The sequence below is a fragment of the Grus americana genome, chromosome 12 (genome assembly GCF_028858705.1).
Source record: "Grus americana isolate bGruAme1 chromosome 12, bGruAme1.mat, whole genome shotgun sequence".
In the NCBI taxonomy this organism is placed as follows: Eukaryota; Metazoa; Chordata; class Aves; order Gruiformes; family Gruidae; genus Grus; species Grus americana.
Window position 1 is genome coordinate 8,520,218 of NC_072863.1, and position 21,595 is coordinate 8,541,812.

Genomic DNA, 21,595 nt, shown 5'->3' on the forward strand with positions numbered 1-21,595 from the left:
TTTAGAGCAGTGCCTTAGGTAAAAAGAAAAATGTATTTTTGTATGATAGCTGTTTAATTCTGGCACAGACAATCATTCTAACAAAAAAAGATGCCGGTATTTTTTCTGTCCTGATATTATTTGTAGAATGCTCTGTTACAGCTTTCTGTAAATATGTGCACACTGTTAAATAAACTTTGCAGTTGAACAATGCTTTATTTCTGTAATGCTAAACATTACCTTGCTAGGAGTTTGCAGCCCCTTGCCATGCTGACCTGCCTTGAGATGCGCTCTGGTACTGCTCTAACTTCTCCACAATGCAGATTCCCAAAACTAGCAGCCTCTTTGGCAATTTCAGTTGTGTGGTTGGGGAGGTATTTGTACCAAAACACCTTCGGACCTTGCCATGTTTGTACATGCCGATGGTGTGTTCCTAACTGTTGAATTCTTTAACTTGCTTTTCACTGTAGGCCTTTGCTTTTTACTTGTAGCACCAGCATCTTTCTGGTCTAACAGTGAGTGTGACAGTGTTCTGTGGCTGCAGTGGAATGGTGACTGTCAAGAACACAGCAAGACGCTGCCTTTGTTTTTCTTGCAAGGTTTCTTTGTTTCTGGTAGGTGCTTGTGAACAAAAATGAATGACCAGAGCAGTATGCAGGTGATAAATAGTTCTGTATGGTATTGAACACTGCTGTGAAAAAAACAACTTTAAACTAGCATTCCGGTTGCTGAAGGGCAGTAGTACGTCTGTACGTGGACAGTGGCTATACACATGTTCTCCAAAGGGCTTTTTCACACAGGCTGTTCTTGGCAGATGGTGCAGTGTCAGTTATATATTAAAAAAAAAAGAATTAGTTTATGGGAATTGTTGCTTTCGTCCTCAGATATTTAAGGGTGCAATGGCAGAACAGCTGACCCTTGACTCTGCCAGTATCAATGTATCAGATGATTTCAGTAGCTCAGCCATAAGAGGTGTCAATCGTGTAAGATGGCAAAATGAAAAAATAATTTTCCAGACTGTAGGACTCCAAGCAGGCACTAGGCTCACTTTTATTAAATCATAAAACATACACTGACATGATAGGAGAACTATCGTTGTCTGAGCTATTTTTAAGGCACTTCCAAATGCATGTGCCTTTTTTTTGTTGTAGTTGAAAGATTTACTTCTTGTTAATGGATTAATAATTGTATATAGACAGTCTCATTTAAACAGTGATGTAAAAAAAGCTGATGAGCAAAACTTCTGGGCAAACCATGCAGAAATCAAGACTAAAACAAGTTTATGAAAGCTTAACTAAAGCTAAATTGTACTGCTAAAACATTGTTATATGTAAGATGAAGCCATTCCATACAAGGTGCTGCAGTTTGGCGTGGTAGGTACTTATTATTGAGCTGCTATTTATGGTGTGATGTATATAATGTACCTGTACTTGTAAAAGCATAATAATGGATCTCTCTGATCCTGGGTGCAATCTTTGCATCTCTGTTTTGGAGGTGCATGCCTTGTCAAACCCACTTCATTTAAGTGCCAAGCTTAAATGTATACCAGACAAGTTTAAAACTAGCTTTGTTTTAGTTTAAGCCACACGCAGATTATGTAGTATGTGGATCTCTAATGCTAAATCTAACGGCATTTCAAGCCTTTACACTAAGAGTTACTTGGAAGCAAAGTTAGATTTTTTTTTTTTGCAACACTACGTGCTTTTGTGCTGCAGGAGCTTCAAAAGTCAAACCCAGTATATTGAGGCTACTTTAGTTTTTATACTAAAATGGAAAAAGTTAAAGTTCGTAACATGCAAAAACCTGCTCCTTTACCAGGACTGTTTTGGAAAGCAAGGCTCTAAAATCCATTTTACAGCAGTTGCTGTCTGCTCCTTACAGTCGCTTGGGACACTCAGCACAGTAAATTTTTCCATTATGGCAAACAAAGCGCTTGTTGGCCAGACCACGGGCACACTTTGTGCATTTGAAACAATAATCATGCCAGGATTCATCTTCGTAGTTGACCACACTGGTTCCTCTTCCAAATCCTGCTAGGAGAGAAAACAATTATAGGACGGCGATAGTAGCTTTTCCCTTGGCTGGGTTAGCCCACCAAACAGCAGATCCCAATCTTACTGCCTCCTGTGCTGCTGTAGTCCGGCAGAACAGATTTGTACACCCATAATCCTAGCCCAAATTGCAACTGAACCACATTGCTGCTCAGGGTTACTGCTTGTAGAGAAAGAGGCAGCTTAGCATAAGGCTCGTGTGGCTTGTCTCTGCAATAAGCTTTTTCCCTTGGGATCCTTTCTCCAGGAAACAGTCAAGCTGAAGGAAAGATCAAGATGTAGAGCAAGGAGAACTTGGGCTAAATGCCCTCCCTGGTTGTTACAGGCTCAGATCCATGCAGAATGCAAGTCTCATGGGAGTGCAGGATAATGCCCATGGTTCTGGGCTGAACTTTGTGATCCAGTAACTGTCACATGTAAATACATCAGAAGTTCAAGCAAATGTCACTTCAGGGCAATAAAACATTGGTCTTTTTAGACACAACGTTCCCAGACTAAGATAAAGGTGGGAATGCTTCTAGTTGGGGAAGTTTTGAAGGAGGTAAATTTGAGGCCTGCAAAGGGGGAAGAGCCCAGTTACTAACTCTGACTCCATCCAGCAAGAGTATGTGGCTTATAGTTGGATCACATGTAAATTGCTGGGATTGGGATACTAGGGACCTGCTTCTGGTATTAGCAACCTCTGAGCTGCACATCTTTGGGGATCGCTGTTCTGACCTTAAGCACCTGCTGCCCCCAAGCTGCATTTAATCCAACATACCTGTAATAGGATTCTTGCAGCCAGCACACTTCTTGGCAACGCACTCCTTGTAGCATTCAACACAGTAAAACTGATCCTCTACAGCTGTAAAGCGCTTCCCACCCAGTTGCTTCTTGCAGTTGGAGCAAATGAAACACTCGGAATGCCAAGGCTGTTCCTGGTAAGTGAGGCCTCCAGAAGTGATGGGCTAGGAGGCAAAGAGCAGAGATGCATTTCAGAATGGGTAGGGAGGAAAAGGGGTGATGCAGGCATGGGAAGATCTCTGGAAAGATCTTTCTTGTCATGGAGATGATCTCTGGAAAGTTTTCATTAGAACAGTGCAGCACTTGAGTTCCTCTAGCCTGAAATTCTGCAGGCCTGGAGCTTTCATAATAGCTTATTTTACCTGTGGTGACTCTGCCATTCTATGACTTTTGCAACTGATTAGTGTAAGACAGCTGTTGTTTTATAAAACATTGTGTTACTCCTTGAACACACAATACCTACTAGAGAGCTTAAACCATCCCCAAAGCTAGTGCAAAGCTGGTGCCTACTTGGTTTCAGCAGAGCTCAGGTAACCCTACAGCCCCTGCTCAGATATTGTAACGTGCTGGAACCATTAGCTCCCACGTTATTATAGCACCAGCTGCTTGCACCAGTATCTCAAGGAAGGAAAATAAGCATTGATACAGCTGCAGCGTGATCTGTCAACTGGTTTACTCTCCCAGCTTCTGAAAGACATGTGATGGCCAGTTCTGGCAGCTGCCTTTGCAAAGTGGAAGGACTTACATTCTTGCATTTAGCACAGGTCTTGGCAAACTTATGCTCATGGCAGGAGACACAGTAGAAGTCATCGCCCTTGGGGAAGAAGCTCCCAGATCCAATCACTTGCTTGCACTGGCTGCAAGTGAAACAGTCCTTATGCCAGACCATCTTCTTGTACTCAACGTTTTGGTCTCCTACAACAGACAGAAATAACTTGTTATGGGGGATTTCAAGCTTGTGACAAACTCCCACCCTGTGCAGTGTAATATACCTGTAGGCAAGACTTGTCTATACTTATGCCCAGGATTCAATTGTAACATGGAAAAGGGACAAGCTGTTAATCTCTGTATTTGACCTTAGCCAGGGCCTTCTAGATTTTCTTAAAGTATTTGTCAGACAGGTGCCTGAGTCTTTCTGAGAAGAGGACCTTGATATACAGAGCAAAGCTTTTGGTAGGAATGGTTTAGGAGTAACTACTAAGGTGAACTATCCACATGAGGGTTAACTGCAAAGCAGCCTTTCAACGCCTGCTTAAAATGGACAGGCAAGAGCAACAGTCAAAACCTGCACCTTTTTGTGGTGCTCCAGCCTTCCACTATGCTGCCCACACCCCTAACTGCAGCCTCCACAGCTTGATAAACCCCCGCAGTTTCACCCTAGAGCAGAACTTGGCAGTCGTAGCTGTATCACTGGCACCAGTACCTGCAATAATAGGTTTGAAGCAGCCCTTGCACCTGGGCGCATCCTCAGTGGCAGTGCAGTTGCTACACCAAACCTTGTTGTTCTCCCGCAGCATGAAGGGCTCGTTGACCAAGGACGTATAGCACTTGAAGCAGCGGAAGCAGTTGTCATGCCAGTAACGGTTCTTGAAATGCAACTCCTGGAATGAACAGAAATGGAGTGAGCAATAAGCCCTTCTCTCTTGCTGAGCACCCTAAAACCCAGCTACTGTCTCATCAGCCTCGGCAGTAGAGTCCTTAGTTCCTAAGCATGTCTGCATTCAGTGGTTGGAGGTGCAGCTCAGCTGCAAGCAGTTACGGGAAGGACATTTAATCAAACTCACTGACACAATCACATTCACTTTGGACTTTCAGGGTAGCAGAAGCTGCTTCAAACCAACAGCTTTGAGAGTTGAAGTTCTGTAAGTGTGGGCTTCTCTGGTTGTCAAGTTCCCTCTAGTTCAGGTGTATGTTAACTGCCATAAACATGAAGCAATAAATGTTTGACAAACTGACAACAAGCCCTGTGCAGGCTGGATCACCTGCAGTGCTCTCTGCAGGACAATTAAGCATTTGCAGCAGTTATACATGGCTGAATCTAGATCCTGAAAATAGCTCTTGTGCGAAAGCAGCCCATCATGACCAGCCCTTCTGCAGGCCCCAGAGCCTCTGGCTCTTTGACCAAGGAGCACATGGCCCATCAGCCAGAGCACTCGCAGGAGAACTTGTTTTCACACAAACTCCCAGACAGACCAGAGCCAGGAAAACAAGTGGGAGGGTTATCAGCATCCGCCTGTCTTCTCATCACCCATTTAACTGCTCAGCGCTCACCTTGGAGTCAGCTCCAATGGGTTTCTTGCACTCAGTGCAGGTGTTGGCACAAAACTTCTCGAAGCACTTGACGCAGCAGTGGCGGCCCTCCTTCTGCACGTACTTCTTCCCTTGCAGAGGGTCACGGCAGTAGTGGCAGTCAAAGCGTTCTGACATGGTGCCTACGGTGTAACTGCCAGGCCCTGCAAGAGGAAGGAGGGTGAAGTTACAGCACGAAAGCCCTGATAGCTGCTCCAGCTTCTTGGGGCTGTGCAAATGAGAAGTATCAGGAAGATGGCTCAGCAATGAGCATCTGGTGGCGTCGCGCTCCTTGAGGGCTTGTTGGTGGAGAACATGGCTTCAGTGCCAGCACTGTTGGGGCAGTTTTTCTATCGGGCAGCTCAGTGTTCTATAAAATATGACAGCTCTCTACCAACTGCACCGGCATTTTCCAGGTGCCTCCAGCTTTGCCTTTAGAGTCTAGGTCCGGCTAACGAACCATCACCCTCAGGAGGCTGGGTGCAGTAGACAGCCTGGCTTTGGCTGCAGCAGTCACAAAAGGCAGCTCGGATGTCCCCTCCCAGGTCACGAATTGCTGTTTGCAGAGAGAGAAATACCATGAAGTCTCAGAGAAGTGCTGGCCCCAGAGTAAGCCCTTGTGGGCCGGCTCCTGCCTGTGCTCTGGAGCTCAGCAAGGGCAGCAGCTGCCTGTGCTGGCCCCTGCCGTTAGCTTAAGCAATGCGTTAGTAACAAATATTTTCAGTTCCCTTAATAGCCTTCCGAGATACGAATGCTAGATTTCTGCCTACAGAGCAGCAGGACGGGCTCTGGCCAAACACAAGAACGCAGCTCTCACCTCCTGGGGTCCAGTGAGCGCAGTTACTGGTAAGGAGAGCAGAGTCCCACACCAGGCTTTCCCCATCACCTTCTTACGAGGAAGGATACTAGACTGGTTCATTTACATATGTCACATCAAGCAAGGATAACGATACCTGATCACTCACTGAGAGCGGTGAACCCACTTAGTTCATGATGGCCAGGCCCACTGCAGGCCTCAGCGAGGTCCTGGCTGCAGCACTGCATAATTTGTGCGCAGAAATCACCGCCAACCCCGAGCAGAGCAGAATAGTTTCCATGTTTCCAGCCTAAGCCCACAGCCAGCTGCAGCCCTCTGAGGTCTTTTGTGCTGGATAGTTGTGCAGCTTCCAGCTGCATCTTTTCACCGGGCTTTCACATATAAAGCCATGAGGAAACCAGGAAAAGATCTCCCTAAACATAAAGAAACTTCTTCGGTTCATGCCAGCAGGGCTCTGCCAAGGCATGATGTTCCACCATGGCCAGGGAGCCAGCACATCAGCGGGTGTGGGGGCTCTTGACCAGAGGATTTTCCACTTTGGCCGGAGGTGCACGCTCACGCTTTCTCCCCAGACACCCGCCCCCAGCCTGCACGCCCGGTCCCAGCCTCCCAGACCATTTCTACTAATGGCTCCCTCCATTTCCCCCCGCCCTTCCTCAGAGGAAGCCAGCAAACGCTCCTGCAAGGGCTGCAAAAGCTCCATCAGGGTTATGCAAGCCTGAGCAGTCCCAGAAACGCAGCTCCATCTCCACTTATGCCCCCACAGCCCCCAGCAACACGAAGCCCCATCTCCCCTGCGTGGCCAACAACCCAGGACACAGCCTTGAACTTTCTGCACCATCAGCAACCTGGCAGGAGACACATCTGGCAACGGAGGACGCCAAGAGGAAATTTAATTATTCTTTTCCTGATAGAGCTGTAGTGCCAGCAGGAAAGGGAGAAGGATGCGGTCAGGCAATATAAATTGCTGCTGCTTCCTGCTGCAAGGTTGGGGAGGCCATTAGCACCTTCATCGCAAAGCCTCACCTCAGACCACCCCACCACGTCCTGGAGTTTAGGGGCTGCTTTGCTGCCTGCTCCTGACAGAGCTCAGCAGCACAATGGCTGCTCCTTTCAGCTCCAAGTTCCAGCACTGAACCTTTATAAACTGGAACAGGGCTTGGGAGTTTTGGGCTGTAGAGAGGGTACGTTGTTCCCAGCTGTGCCCTCATGGCGAGGAACAGCCAGTGGGACCCCGTGGGACTCGCCCTTGGCCGCAGGATGCTGCACAGGCAGGACTGCCATGTTTACGGCCCAAGGACCTGTTTACGCAGCTTTTTCTTGGACACTTGCCCACCCCAGTAATTTGAGATTTACCATCAACTGTGCGGCCCAAGCTGTCGGCATGAGAAATGCCCATGCTGGCACGGGAGCCGCCCGGGGCTGAGGGATCCTTGCTGCCGCCCTTGTGAGGAGCAGGGCTTTGCAGCAGGGGCACCAGCACAAGTGCACCTTGCCGGACAAGCACACATCCAACCCGGCAGGTCCTGACCAGGGCACAGCCCCACCTGGCAAGCCCAGGCACTGCAGCAAGATGTGAGGGTGGCTGCTGCCTTCACCATCTCCCTTGCTGACCCAATTATTTTTTTTTTTTTTGAGAGTAACATGCTGTTGGCAGCACCTGATACAGCCAGGTGCAAAGCCTGGGGAGTTGCCTGCCTGCAAATGAACGTTTTGCCATTATTTCAGAAATAATTTTCTGCCTCATCTCTGGGCTCAGGAAGCTGCTGGACAGGCAGTGGAAGATGCTGGGGCAGAATACGGGACCCACACTGTTACTTTGCAGATTTTAAAATCTAAGAGTCATCTCACTGTCTCCTCTTTGTCACCCTTTCAATAACGTCAGGCCAGAACAAGTTGGAGCATTTCTCTTCCAGAAAGTAGAACAGATAGTCCTGGAGAGGAGCATCATGCAGGGAGGCTGCAGCAGAGGTGGGGACCAGGTGCACACCCTTCCCCTAAAACTTAGAGAAGCAGGCTGGAGGCTGGGCTGGCAGGAACTGCACTCTGTGGGGATCGAGGTCTGGAAACGCCGCCTTGCCAAGGTCAGGAGACGGCCACGTCCTGCTGACAACTACGCCAAGGGTTGTGTTTGTGCCGGTTCAAGTAAATGAAACAAATAAACAGCTGGGAAATGTGGAAACTATGTGAGCCACGGCCAGCTCTGCAGAGCTTTATCAAGCAAGTGGGTTTTATTTAGAAGAAATGCAATTGCACAGGGTCCAGGGCAAATGGTATCGAAACGTTCTTGATCTCGGGTTTAGGGTTGCTTTCAACCAGAACACGTAATCGTGAACATATGGCTCAAGGAGTAACATAATCCTGTGTTCCCATGTAATGCATCATGCACTAACGTGAGACGCACATTTATCACGGCAGCTTTGGAGCTCCACAGACAAATTAACACTGCACCAGGCAGCCCCGGGAGCTGGGCTGGGCCGGCAGACAGGCCAGCTTCTGCCTGCTTCATGCCACCTCATGGACCAAAAAGCCCCCCTCATACATAGGCTGGGCCATGAATTTTCTTCCAGCTCTTACAGGAGCTTTCTGCCCTTGGTGCTGTCATCCCTACTCTGATCTAGACCCCAGAAAGGCATCTCTATCCCCTTGCCTGCAGTGAGGATGCAAACACCAACCATGTTGTCCCAAACAACATGCTGGCTGTTCACGATCTCTGCTCACCCATGCCATGCCAAGAGCCCACGTCAGTCAGACCATCTCCTACAACCCTCACACGGGAGCAGCCCGCCCAGGGGCTGGCACACAACAGCCCCAAAAGCTGCTGGTCTGTGGCAGAGTGGGGCACCACACCGGTAGCAGCTGTGCTGGAACCACCAGATCGTTTTCCCAGAGTGGATCAAATGTCCATGGAGACTTCAGAGCTCTGCTGCCCTGGGACAGAAGCATTTAGTATCCTACTGCTGCTCCCCTAAGTGGTCCTGTCCCCTCTCACGGAAGGTAGACAGAACAGATACTTTTTTTTTTTTTTTTTTACAGAGCACAAGAAGTAAGTAAATCTTCTAAAGCTGGGTTGGCAGCAGATCATGGCTTTGGAGATGTTTATCTCCTTAATAACCTGTTCACCCTCCAGCTGCACCACATCCCCACAGCTTCACTTTCCAGAGCTTCCAAGTATATCAACCATGACCTGTCTTTGCTGTCTGGAAAACAGGCACATCATGAAACTAAGGACACACTGGGTATATGGAAAAACCACGACTCCTCCTCACTCTTCCCTGGGGCCTTTATTTTAGTGCACGCTGCATAGCTTCCCCATGCAAGCCATGCAACAGCTGTTGAGCACTCAGTAAGGATTCACACCAGCTACAACCATGCTGCAGCAACACAAAACTCAGTGCTCAGGGTAAGCGCTCATCAAACTAACCACTAAAACCCTAAGTGCTGTACCTTTGTGCTTCATTTCACAGTGGTGTGCTTAAAACGACGGCAGTATGCACAGGTGTTTTAGGTTGGAAGTTACTTGAACAGTTTCTTTGGCTGTACCTTTACACCAGACTACAGCGTCTCTGAGCTGACAGCCTGGTCAAGTGTCTGCTGTTCACCCCTGGGAGAAGCACATACCCTGAGGACATGCACTGATCCAAACCCCATTTCAGCTTGACTCTGGGGCCACAGGAGGGGATTTAGGAAACAGAGGAAAAGGAGAGACTGGAACTACTCTCCGGCCCAGGCTGATGTCCACACACAGATGATGTTCTGCTGGAGAGAAGCAGGTGAGAAGAGAGCATGCAGGCTACTGGGGAGAGGGGTAAGTGCAGTATGTGCCCATCCTTAAATAGCCTAGAGGACCCTCAATAAAAATAAGAGCTCAAGGAAAATCCAGCAATACTTCCAGAAACTAATCCCCCTTTAAAGCAAGGTGTCCCTCTCCCACCAGCCCTGGCAGGGTGCTGTCTAAATGTAGCTCCCTGATGGATTTGGCTACAGCTCGAGGGCAGCTGGCCAGACCAGTGGCCTTCTCAAGTATCAGGGTGTTTGTCATGAAGACCCACTGGAATTCAGCCCTAACATTTACCTGACCACAGAGGTGCCAGTTAGCCACTTGTCCCCAAAGACTATCTGCTGCTTTTCAAAAGCAGCCCCTCAGCCCTTGGACAACCATGCCTTCCACCTTTCAAATACAGATCTTAAATGTTTGGGCTCGGCCAGCTTCCGCACACCTCGAGTCATGCTGACACCATGCTGCAGAGCAGTCACAGGGCTGTCCCAGCTAGTGGTCACCATCAGGGCTAAGTCTGCACCCTGCAGCATGGCAAGCTTTAAGATGGAGAGGAGGGTACAGACCTAAGAAGTGCACCCCACAAAAGCTGTTGCATTAACACAACCCCATGCGTCTCCCTCTCCCACAGCCCCTGGGCTAGTTCCTCCCAGTTCAGGCGACCACAACTCAGCATCACAGTGGTTTGCACAACAAATGAAACCAAAGCTCTCTGCAAAGGGAGCTGAAGCATAGCTGATAAGCAAAGCACTTAGCACAGGATATGTGTTAATGTCTCTGGGGAATATGTTTAAATGTGATAAACCACCAATGAAGACCTTCAAGTGTGGTCTCTAAAAACAACCAGGAAAGCTGTACTTAAACCTTACAGACTATTCTGACACTTAGGAAAGAAGATGAGGCTGAAGGTGTTAACCCTCTGCCCTAAGCACAGCTGCATTCTCTCTGGCAATATAGAAGGAAAAGAGAAATTGCTTTTTAGCTCCATCAGTTTTATTTTTCTCAGCAGACCGAGTACGCGCAGCCCCTGTACTGCCAGGCATTGGCTACACCTGCCTGTTTCAGCTCAGAACCTGGCATCCCCTGGTCTGTCACCTGAGTTACTATTCTCAGCATTTCTCAATGCAACCTCACGTGGTTTGCTATAAATACCAGGGAATACCCTTAAAAGAAGGGTCCCGTTAATCCAAAATGCGAAGCGATGCTCAGGACTGCACCTCAAGGTCACTGGCATGCTGCCCTGGACAACAAGGAAAGAAAAAAAATCACTTGCAGGTCATATTTGCTGGGAGAGCTAGCAGGAACGAGTGGAGAGCTGTGCTCTCCCATTGCCAGGCTGGGGCACGTGCGAGTCTCATACTCTATAATTCAAAAATTAGTCTGTTGATAAAATGGAAGCTTCTTTATTTAGAACAAGAACGGCTCCAAGTTCCTCAGGCGGTTGCCAAAAAGATTCCCTGCGGTCCTATCGCCACCATGTCTGAGCACATCCCCATCATTATTAAATCTTCACAGTTCCCCAGGGAAGTAGAGACGTGCTATTAAAAAACACACTGCTCCAGCCCTGCAAACGCTTCCCCCAGGGCTTGCTTTTGCACTTAATACAGAGCTCGGCTAAGGCTAACAAGGGTCCCAGTGTGCATGGATAGCACCACTGCCTACAGTAAGTCATAACACTCAGGCAGAGTTTAGGCAAAGTCCAAACCTTGCAAAACAGCCCAAATCAGCTAAAGCAAAAAAGTAACTAACTGCTCAGTAACTAACTCACTCTGTGGCTGCCTTAAGCTATGACCTTTGAGAGTCCTCAATTACATTCCCAGCTACACATGGATCTGCCCCCACCTCGGTGCCTGGATGCCCTTCTCGTGCCCAGGTGCCCCCAAGAGACGAACCTGAACCTTTCTGCTGCTGCAGGGAAGTCACCCCCTGGGACAGGCACTACAGCACCCCCTGCACCTGCCCTGCAGAGGGGGGCTCCCTGCAAGGTGCGGGAGCAGACACTGCGCTATAACTCGTTGGCGGCAGCACTCCAACCGCAGCATCTGCTCAGAAGACACTTCAGCATTTTGTATTACAGCACATCATCAAATCCGTGGGTCCTTGCCCCAGAGAACACCTCCCTGAGGAATATGAGAAAGAAAAGAAAGATACAGCTGGGAGTATAATGAAAGGATGCTACAGCATCGGTCAGTCTCATGGGCTGAAGTTACAGAATAAATGTCTTCTTACATTTTAATTGAATGGATTGCTCTTTTTAAACACCTGAAAGGCATTTAAAAATGATGCCACGGAAGTCAGATTTTTCTCAGAAAGGTACCTTGCATAATGTATATCTGCATCACCCAAGCAAATCCTAAGTAGTTACATGCCATGCAAGAAGCCTCATGGTCGTGCCCTGTCCTGGGAGACTGAGTGTGAAGCTGAACAGCCTGCGGTGACTTTCCTCCCCAATTTTGAAGAGGCTTTATGTTCCCAGCCAAGTCTCGTGAGCACCACTGTCCCCTGGATCCTGGCATGCAGCAGCTCAGTTTGATGCCCCTGGGAGCTGTGCCCCAAACTTAACACCCTCTCCCCAGGCACATCCACCCCTTGGGCTACATTTCGTCAAGAGATGCAATGGCACTGCTATTGTACATTGTGATATAGGGCTGTAAATATGTGCTGGACACACACACAAACATGGTTAGCTTCTGAGAATCAGACAAGCTTTTAAAAATCCCAAAGAGCTTTCAATTGTAATTGGAGGGCTGGAGGAGTTTAGTCGCAGATGGGAAGACACAACACATCTGCATGCCATGGGGGACGTGCAAAACATGCTCTGAAGATTCCTGTCAGTGTTAATGGGAAGGAAAAGTTAACATTTTCCTATCACTGGTGAGAGTCAGCCAGTTTGATCTACAAGACAAACACAGAGAAGAGGGAGTAACCACAAGCTTCCCACCAGAGCAGAGCAAACCACCTGCGTTTAGATGCTGGGCTTCTGCATGCTCCCCTCTGCTACAGATTTCCCCTGCTCACAGCAGTAACCACCATAGCAAGCTTGCTGCAAGGAGGAGCATCACCCCCCATTTTCACCTACTCTTCTTCAAATAACAGCCGAGCCCCAGCCTTTCCACAGCAGCGGATATGAAAGCGCTTTCCATCCAATGCATTTTACAAACTAGACGAGGCCGCCACCACTGCCGCACTCCCAGCGCCAGTCCCACGCACTGGTTATAAGCCCATTTGCCATCATTAGTTACAGCTGCAGATTGCTGAGGCTTAAGACTGCATTCAGAAGAGTTATTTTGCTGGTGCAGAAACCTGTTAGCAAAACCTTCCTCCCCGTTTACCAGGCACTGCACGCACAGGGCTTCTCCCATCACACCCGGCAGCATGTCCGCTTTACCTGTGTGCCTGTGGAAAGCCATGGTTAACAGCCCAAAGTCACCAGCAGCCCCTTAGGTAACAGAATTCACAGTGTCTTGGCCGATTAAGAGCTGCCCTGTTTGATAACATACATTTAAACGGAGGCTATTAATATGGACGGGACTCCTACCAGATGTCCACTCCCCTCCCCAGAGATCACAACCTTAATCCCCCTTGAAAATTCTTACCATTTTAGGTGATCCAAGGGAGAAGAATAGGATCCAAAGACCTCTAGGTCTCTGTAGGCAACATGTAAATACCTGCCCGGCTACTCAGCACCCAAATTAGTCCCAAAGGCAGAGTGTGCCTCAGGAACTTGACCCCATGCTAGTACTATTTGGCCTTGGCTTTAGAGCTAGATTGTGTCTCATAACAGTCCTGAGCTAAATTACAGACTCGACGTTAATTCTGCCCTGCCATTGCTGAAGGGAAGAGGTGGATCACAGCCCCACGGGGGCCGGAGGGGCTGCGGTCCCAGGAACCAGCAAGGGGCTGTCCCCTGGCTGTAGGGCCCAGAAAGGACCTGGGTTGTAACCCCGGGGACCCAGCTGACAGCCCACAGAAGTACCAGAAGATATGTTCATGGGTGGGTTAGCCTTGCCTTCAACATGAGGGTCACGCTGAAGTTTTACTGCCAGTAAAACTACCGTACCTGGTGGTCCTCCAGCTTTTACGCTAAGGAAGCTCAAGGCATGAGCTGTTCAAAGTGAGCAAGTCCCTGAACAGCAGCACTTGGAAAGCTGGGTTTCATGATTACGAGGCTTCTCTAGCATCTAACAGTATGGCTGGGCTCACTCCCCAGCACGTGGCTTACAGAGAGCACTGGCTTTTTACTCAGGCGTCCACAAAACTCCCTGGAAGACCCCAGCTCCGCGGCTTCAACCGACCTATTTCCACCCAAGTCACAACAGGGAGCGGAGGGAGCTGTGGCTCAGGGCTTGCTCCCATGGGGACACACAGGCTGCCGCAGCTCCCGGCCGCAGGCTCGCTCTGGGTTATGCAATCGCGGGGGTGCACGCTCAGGGCCGGGGGCCAGGGACACCCAGCTGCTAATCCTGCCTTGACACTGACTCACTGCATGGCCGTGGGAAAGTCAGTTAACCTCCCTGACAGCCGCTGGGAAGAGCCAATGTTTATCATTCCTTCCATGGAGCCCATTGCGGTGGTGTCTGGCCTCCAAACAGCAATCGGCATCTTCAGCCTGAGTGGCTCTGCTACAGCCAGGAACCAGGAATGTCTCCGCTTCCCACTTGCAGAGGTCCTGAGAGCTCCTCGATAGCACACACGTGTGGGCGTGCACAGCCTCCAGCCCTGGGCTCGGTGACCCCCTGGGCCTTTGTACCCATCTTAGGGCCCCCAGGTAGCACACCTGCAAGGTCAGCACCTCACCAGTAACCTGACATCTCTGAGTTTCCAACGTGACCTGGAAAAGGCCACACTTGACAGCATGCCGTCCAAAGGAGCTCAGCGTGGATCCACTTGTGTAGCAGATTGAGGCTGGGAAATGTGCTAAAATACTAGCGCACTGAAACACTTTGGCTAGGAAAAGCCCAATGTTATTCTGCCCCAGCTCATCTATAAACTCAAGCAAATTGTTTGCATAATTCAGATGGTAACAGGAACCCTAACAACTGGTATTTTCCTGTGCTAATCTTGCTGTGCGCAGTGTAATATTTACAGACATGAGTTCATTTTTGGCAATGCATGTAGAGTTTGCACCATTAACCATTGTCATTCCTTTCTAGTTCCCTACACAAAGCACTGGCACCCTCCTGCTCAGCAGTCATTTCCTACTTCCTCCAGAATACCCTCGTATTTCAATTAGAAACGGTAACCTTTGCACAGCAACGCTATTCCGCCTTTTAGGACGGGGAGCGATCTCAGCAGCTGCCACATCCCACCCCAAAGGCAGCTGCAATTCAGCAGTGGTTTGACAGCATTGCAGAGGCATGTGGAGAGTAGGGACAGACACTTGGCCATCAAAGCATTTCACGTGCACAAATGCACGTGTTTTTGCAGCATGACAACAGGCATGGGCTGGAGGAGGTGGGAGGAGAAAGCTTGGCCAAAAAACAGGAGGAAGACCCAGCCCTGCTGGTGGCCATGAAACTTTACCATGAAACTCCCTGGAGAAGCATTTCATGGCACAGCTCACTCTGCAACGCCTCTGGTGATTCCCCAGAGCAATCTGTAATAAAAAGACCATTTTGTTTGAATTTGTGGCCTCCTGGGCCAGCACAGTAAGGACGGGCTGAGGAACAACCCTTATTGAAAGGACAGGGCTGCTCTGGGTTTCAGCCACGTGACCTTGGACAATTCCCATCTGTCTGCACAAGCCCGGGTGATTAAACACACCGGTGGTGCAAGGTGTAGCACAAGGGTCAAGGAGGGACATCATTGCCGTGTGAAACCCGGCAGGGAGCAGACACACCCAGGAAGGGGGTGGGTGCCCCAGAAGGGAGGTGTGCCAGCCAGGTACCATGCACCCGCAGAGGAAAAAGTGCTACAAATGTGTCAGCAAGCACACAGCAGAACATGCAGGTTTGGGTTTTCATGATTTTAACATGAAACCTGTCCTGTAGGTTTTTGGGACTCCAGGGAGCAGGTCTGGACACACTGACCCCACCGCACAGGTCTGACTGCAAAGCAGCATGGCTGGGGCATAGTGTCATCCACTTGGATAGACAAATGATTCACATTGTGGTTTCCAGAGTATTTTCTTGCCCTAACAATCCTGCCAGAAAAGGTCTGGGTGTCTCAGCTTGCTCACACATCCTGCTGTCACTCAACGGGCAGAAAGTCCTAAATAGAGCCGGTATAACCCAGGCATTGATGAACTATTAGTCACCGTCATCAAAGAAAGAAGCAGGCAGCGGTAAATATGAGGAGGGAAGCACCTGTCCACCTCTTAGGTTAATGCTGTACCTTCTGCTTCCATACATACTGCTTACCAACACGCAGTAAACCTGCATGGAAACGCACACAAGCCATTCACCCGGCTCCACATGAAAATGAGAGCCTCGTACTGCTCCCTACTCTTCCTCTCGTGCAGGCAGGCGCTGGACTTGCTCCCTGCTCACTCTGGCCGGAGGCTGCTACTGCGATAGCACAGGACTGGCACCGTCCCAGCGGCCAGCGGGGTTAGCACTCCACATCCAGGTTTGCTCCCACCCGCCATTTGCACAAACACTCCTTTCTTTTCAAATAACAGCACAGCAGATTGAGGGTTTATTTTATATCTATCTTAGGTTGCATGCAATGTGTGTTCTCCCACAGCAGAGAGCACTCCTTCTGCCCAACCTATTGCAGAACCCAGTTAAACTTCCCTTGGCTCTTCTGAGGCAAAAACTAAACAAAATAATTTTTAAAAACTTGTATATATATGTGTAAAGACAGAGTTTGCAGGAAGCCAACGAATAAAGGAGCTTGGCTTAAGAGGAGAGAGGACACCAAAGTGAGCCCGCCTTTGCACTTGCGGCAAGTCCATCAGCGGGAGGGAGGAGGCAGCAGCCCCACAGCCACAGAAACGCCGGGCAGGTTTGGGATCCAGGACTGACACCTGGGGCTGATCCAGCTCTCCAAGTGTGCTTCCTGCTCCCAGCACTGGCTCCACGCTCCTGAAAGGCACTGCAGAACAGTGTTTGCAGACCATGTGGAGAGGGCTGCCAGGGGATGGCCCCTGCTTCCCCACACCCCCACCCAGCCAGGGACCCTGCGCGCAACCCATGATCCATGAACCAAAATGGGAAGTTTCCACCTAGTCTTTTCAAAGAGCGGAAAAAAGCCATTTCAGTTTAAAAGCGAACACTTTCTCTTTGAAGTATCACAAAAATGCTTCAGAAGACGCAAAACCTGGCTCATTTTCCCCATTCTGCACACAAGGATGCACCTCTACACCCCTGAAGCATCCTGCAGGCATTCAAGTGAACACAAGACAGAGACACCCTGGTTCCCACGGGATGTACCCGCATCCAGGGCAAAGTCAGCATGAATATCACAGCAGTGACAGAGGGGACAAACATACCTGCCATCAGGCAAGCCCCGTGCCCTCAGGCAACCAGCTCAGAGGGGACAGTGGTGAAGGCAATGGGCAGCACGTGGTGAAGGCACACAGGGTGGTTTCCTTTCTTCCATGCTGAACTCCAGCCCACAGCTGGGTCAGATCTGTGTGTGGAGCCTTTCAGTGCCAGGGAAAGCTTGTAGGATCAGCTATGGAGGCAGAGATAGAGGAACTGGGAATAAATTTATAAGGAGGCAGACGCAGACTGGGTAACCCTCCATGAGCTCACATAGATACAATGTAAGTAGAAACAAAAGGGAGAAAAGAAGGAAGGATAAGAAGATAGAAAAAAATAAGGATGAGGGTGCAGTAACAGACAGGAAAGAATAGCCCAGAGATAATAGAGCTGGAAATAAAGGCATCTGAAAAATAGCAAAATTGAGAAGAGATCTAAACCGGGTTTTTCCCATCTGCCTCCATCGACAGGCTGGACTGTTTCCAGGACTACTCCCATGGCAGCTCCAAATTTATTTCCCTGCTGCCATCTGCTCTGCGGCTCCTCCCCACACACGCTCCCGACTGGCACTTCTTCCCGTCACCTGTTGCTGACATGGCAGACCTCTGGCTGCTGCTGAAAGCCAAGTGACACCAAGGCCTGGGAGGACCGTCTGCGCATAAATCAAGAGCTGCTTTATAGACCCAAGGCTTTGCTCAGCTCCTGTCTCCCCTCCTGGCTATGTCAGGGTTGGAGAACAGAAGCCACAGCATGGTGGGGCACGGGCACCATGCAGACCCACAGCAGCAGCCCCAGGACGGGCTCCAGAGAGGACTGGGGCCAGAAGATGCTGCAGCAGTGTTAGTTGCTGCACAGGGCTGGCTTTGAACCAACTGCACCAAGACAGTCCATTTCCTCCTATCTCTGCTCCCTCCTCCCTGTGGCTCTTGGCTATATTATAGATAAGATGCCAAGACCATATCTTCCAGCAGCAAGGAGGCTGAGTGCCTGCTGTGGTCCCAACAGTTAGACCTTTAGTACAAGCTCAAAAAGGAACAGCCCCAAAAGGCTAAAGATTCTTTTTAAATCTCTTAGAAAGACAAACGTATTAGTCATAAATGCACTAGGTTAAACCTGGGGCGTGTTTCTCTTTCCAGCTGTCTCCTGTATCCTTCTGCTTCCGTTCAGTCTGCAGAGGGGAGCTGTGAATGTGCAGGCAGCAGGCTGGGAGGCTCGGCAGGCTGCCTGCAAGCCCCTTGTACAATCTGCAAGGTGGAAACAACAGGTCTGAATGTGCCTGGCCACTGGCCACCCCTAAGGGGACACAAAGACTTCCTTTGCTCCTCCTGGGAGAAAGCTCCCCTTGTACAGCCAAGACTGGTCTGATTGAGATGCTTTATAAGAGCATCAAGCCTGTAACTGGGCTAGAAAGCCTCAAACACAGCTTTCACCTCTTCCTTCCCACAGACCCACCCAGCGGCACTGCACAGTTTGAGCAAAGCCACGCGGGCTGCAGGAGTAACGCGAGAAGCGTTTACCAGGGAGGATGAGCCAGCAGGCACGGGGGAAGCAGCCTGCGTGTCTGGTCATGCAGGAGCAGTGGGGACGGCCTCCAGGTCAGCACCTCGGGGCCGCAGCAGTGCCACGCTCTCACCCACGCTGGCCAGGCCCCTGCATCCAAAGCGCCCGTGAAGAGCTCTGGGGTTTCTGCTTACTGCAAAGCCCAGAGCTTTGGCTGCAGAGCTCCAGCTACGCAGCACTGTGCCCGCAGCAGTGGCGTGATGCCTCTCGGTTACCAACAGTGCTTGTACCAGGGCTGATGTGGTCCTCGGAGGAGCTGTCCCTGGGGCCAAGCAAGCTGCACCACAACTCGGTTATTCCCCAGGTTATTACCCCAAAGCTTCACACTTAGCACAGCGGAACTCCTTAGGGTGATCTTGGCCAACTGCAGGGGTCTGTTCAAGTTCAGATGCAGTCGCATAGAGAAGGAATGACTGTTGGAGTCAAACATGAGGCCAAGGTTTGCCAGTCACGGCTTTCCCCTCATGGCTTAGCCCTGGCTTCAAAGATGAGAAAAGTAACTTAAGTCCCTGTCAAATAAATACCACACTGATCCCAGCCAGGCAGCATGGCAGCCTTTTCCAGGAAAGATGAGGTCTGATGAACACTTGTAGTGATATAATCCTACCATACCTACACAATAAATGCTCATGTCAGGGCTTCACCAAGTTGTTAGTGAGCCATCACTGAAATAATATTTTACAACCTCCATTACGCTCTCTGCACTTCTAATTGCTTTCAATTACTTCTCATAGGCTCAGCAGCTGGCTGAGTGATGCTCTCCACCAGTGAAGTTAAACAGCTCACTGTGGAGAGCATGGAAGGAAGTTCAACTATTAGTTTGCATCACTGCTTGAAAGCCGGGTCATTCACCTTCCCTGGAAATCTATGCACTATGAGTCAGAAATTAGCAGCTACGCAGACATCATCTGCAACATGCACGTTCTCCAGCATCCCTTGCGGGTCTCCAGTAGCCCTGCCATCCACCTGTGGTCATGCAACAGGACCTGGCAGCAGGACGGACTTTCAAGGCAGGCACTGCAGGCTATGCCTGAGCTCGTCCTCCAAAGGTTGGGAATGTTTTCAGTGTGATATTTTCTAGCAAAACCTCACATTCCCAGGAAGCTGCTGGGCAGATGGTTCTGCAGACCTCCTTCTCTGCTCCCACAGCACAGTGGGCCAAGCCAAAACTCCACACAAGCAGTGCTCCGCAAGATCAAGGAGCCTTGATGTTTCCCCTTAAAGAGGTTTTTTTTGGAGGGGGGGAGGGGGGGGGGGCGGGGAGGGGGCGCGGGGAGGAGAAGAAAGGGCTGTTTGTGGGTGGACTGCGATTCTGGCAAAACATCCTCCAGAAATTCAGCACATGGGAGACACTGAGGATAAAAAACTTCAGCTCGGGTGGTCAAAGATGGGCAAAGAAAATGCTTCCCAGAAGAGGGCTGGGCAGAAGCACACTGCCTGGCTAAGGGTGAAGACAAGCCACCGCTTCAATGAGAAGGACATGTCCTTCCGAGCACTGGCACACTGGTTGGGAAGACTCCATGGCATCCAGCACACCATCAAAGCACTGCCCGAACTTGGCACAGGCCCCAGGGCCATGCCCCAAGTGCTGATGTAGAGCTGCCAGGAGCCGGCCCTGGCGTACGTGTTTAGCAGGACAACCAGCCCATTACCGTGGGCGCAGGACAGTCGCCTCGAGCAAGATTAGTGTTTGACTATCTACACCTTCTCTTGTTAGACAGCACTGGTGGCTGAAAGGACCAAATCACCCTTGTTATGTGGCCATTTTAAAAATAACCTTTCCCAAAGCCGCACAGTGCATAACCCCGTGTCTGTCTCGGCTCCAAGAGCCGAAGGAGATCAGCTTGCAGGGCTGACGGGTATTTTTGGGCACTCTGACTAATTGTCAGGACATATGCTGGGCATTCTTTACAAAGAAAAACAAAGCTGTAAAGTCCCCTCCAGTGAGGCCTGTGGGGTTGGATTAGTCACAAAAGTTATTCTCAGAAACCTCTGCTTTGGGAGGGCTCGATTCATTTCCAACTTCAGATAAGTGCATTTTAAAATGGAGGAAGGGGTCAACTTCATCACACCCTGATACTTACAACGAAGGCTCAGCCAGGCTGGGCCACATAGCACCACCACCACCAAGGGCAGGAGAACTGAAAACCCTTCACCTTGGACTGCCTTCAAATTCGCAACTGCTTTTTTGGCACCACATCACATGGGCGCTCACTGGCCGTGCCAGGGGACGTGCTCCAGGACAGTCTGGGAACGTGCTCCAGGACAGGCCAAGGAGAAGACACCCACCAGAAGGGGGTGAGGAGGCCCACAGGCACCCGCTCACTTGTAAGACGGAGACATGGTGCAGCCTTTCTAAGACACCTTGCTTTGGTCCTGCATTATCACACATTTCCTCTGCTGAAACAGATGCCATTTAACTTTCCCCTTTGCCCAGGCTTAGTTTGCGTCCAGAGTTGACTCCAGCCACCATCCATATTAATATTTTGCAAATCAGCTCATGAGGTGTCTCATTAAAGCCCTGTTCATTTAACAACCGCACATGACCCTGCTCAGCTAGGCTCCTTGCCCCTCTGCTTTCGCAAGGCAGTTGGAGCCTTTGCCAGACTAGGCGATCGCTCGCACCGATCCTACTGAACTTGCCTCGGCTGCTCTTTCCCAAACTGATCTCCAAGAGACTAAGGACTCATGCAAAACCAGAGAAGTCATCCAGATGTCCAGAAGAGCCTGGAGCCCTGATGAAGCAGTATTTTGCCAGCCATGACCCTCTTCCTGTCTCCACGCTCAGGAGCCAGGGACTCCCAGCTCAGCAACTCCAGAGCCTCGATGCATTGCAGCCAAATGTGAAGTCCTCCTTGGAGGCCATTTTACCTGAGAGGAGCAGAGATCGGCTGGTTCTTTCAAATTAATTTAC

At 50.0% G+C, this 21,595-nt stretch overlaps 1 protein-coding gene across 4 annotated transcripts in view; it reads right to left on the reverse strand.

Annotated features, from left to right (window-relative positions):
- Positions 1-997: 997 nt before the first annotated feature.
- FHL1 (four and a half LIM domains 1) overlaps positions 998-21,595 on the reverse strand; it is a 32,790-nt gene continuing 12,192 nt past the window's right edge. Inside the window, exons 1-7 of one of the 4 annotated variants that reach the window (XM_054839006.1) lie at positions 13,294-13,312; positions 13,086-13,181; positions 5,085-5,266; positions 4,237-4,414; positions 3,559-3,728; positions 2,791-2,977; positions 998-2,012 (exon numbers count right to left, since the gene is read on the reverse strand). In XM_054839006.1, the coding sequence (XP_054694981.1) occupies positions 1,855-2,012; positions 2,791-2,977; positions 3,559-3,728; positions 4,237-4,414; positions 5,085-5,266; positions 13,086-13,107 (897 nt within the window). In that variant the 5' untranslated portion in view covers positions 13,108-13,181; positions 13,294-13,312 and the 3' untranslated portion in view covers positions 998-1,854. Of the gene's footprint in view, positions 2,013-2,790; positions 2,978-3,558; positions 3,729-4,236; positions 4,415-5,084; positions 5,267-13,085; positions 13,182-13,293; positions 13,313-21,595 lie in introns of those variants that run through there. The other 3 variants (XM_054839007.1, XM_054839009.1, XM_054839010.1) reach the window with 3 other exon arrangements.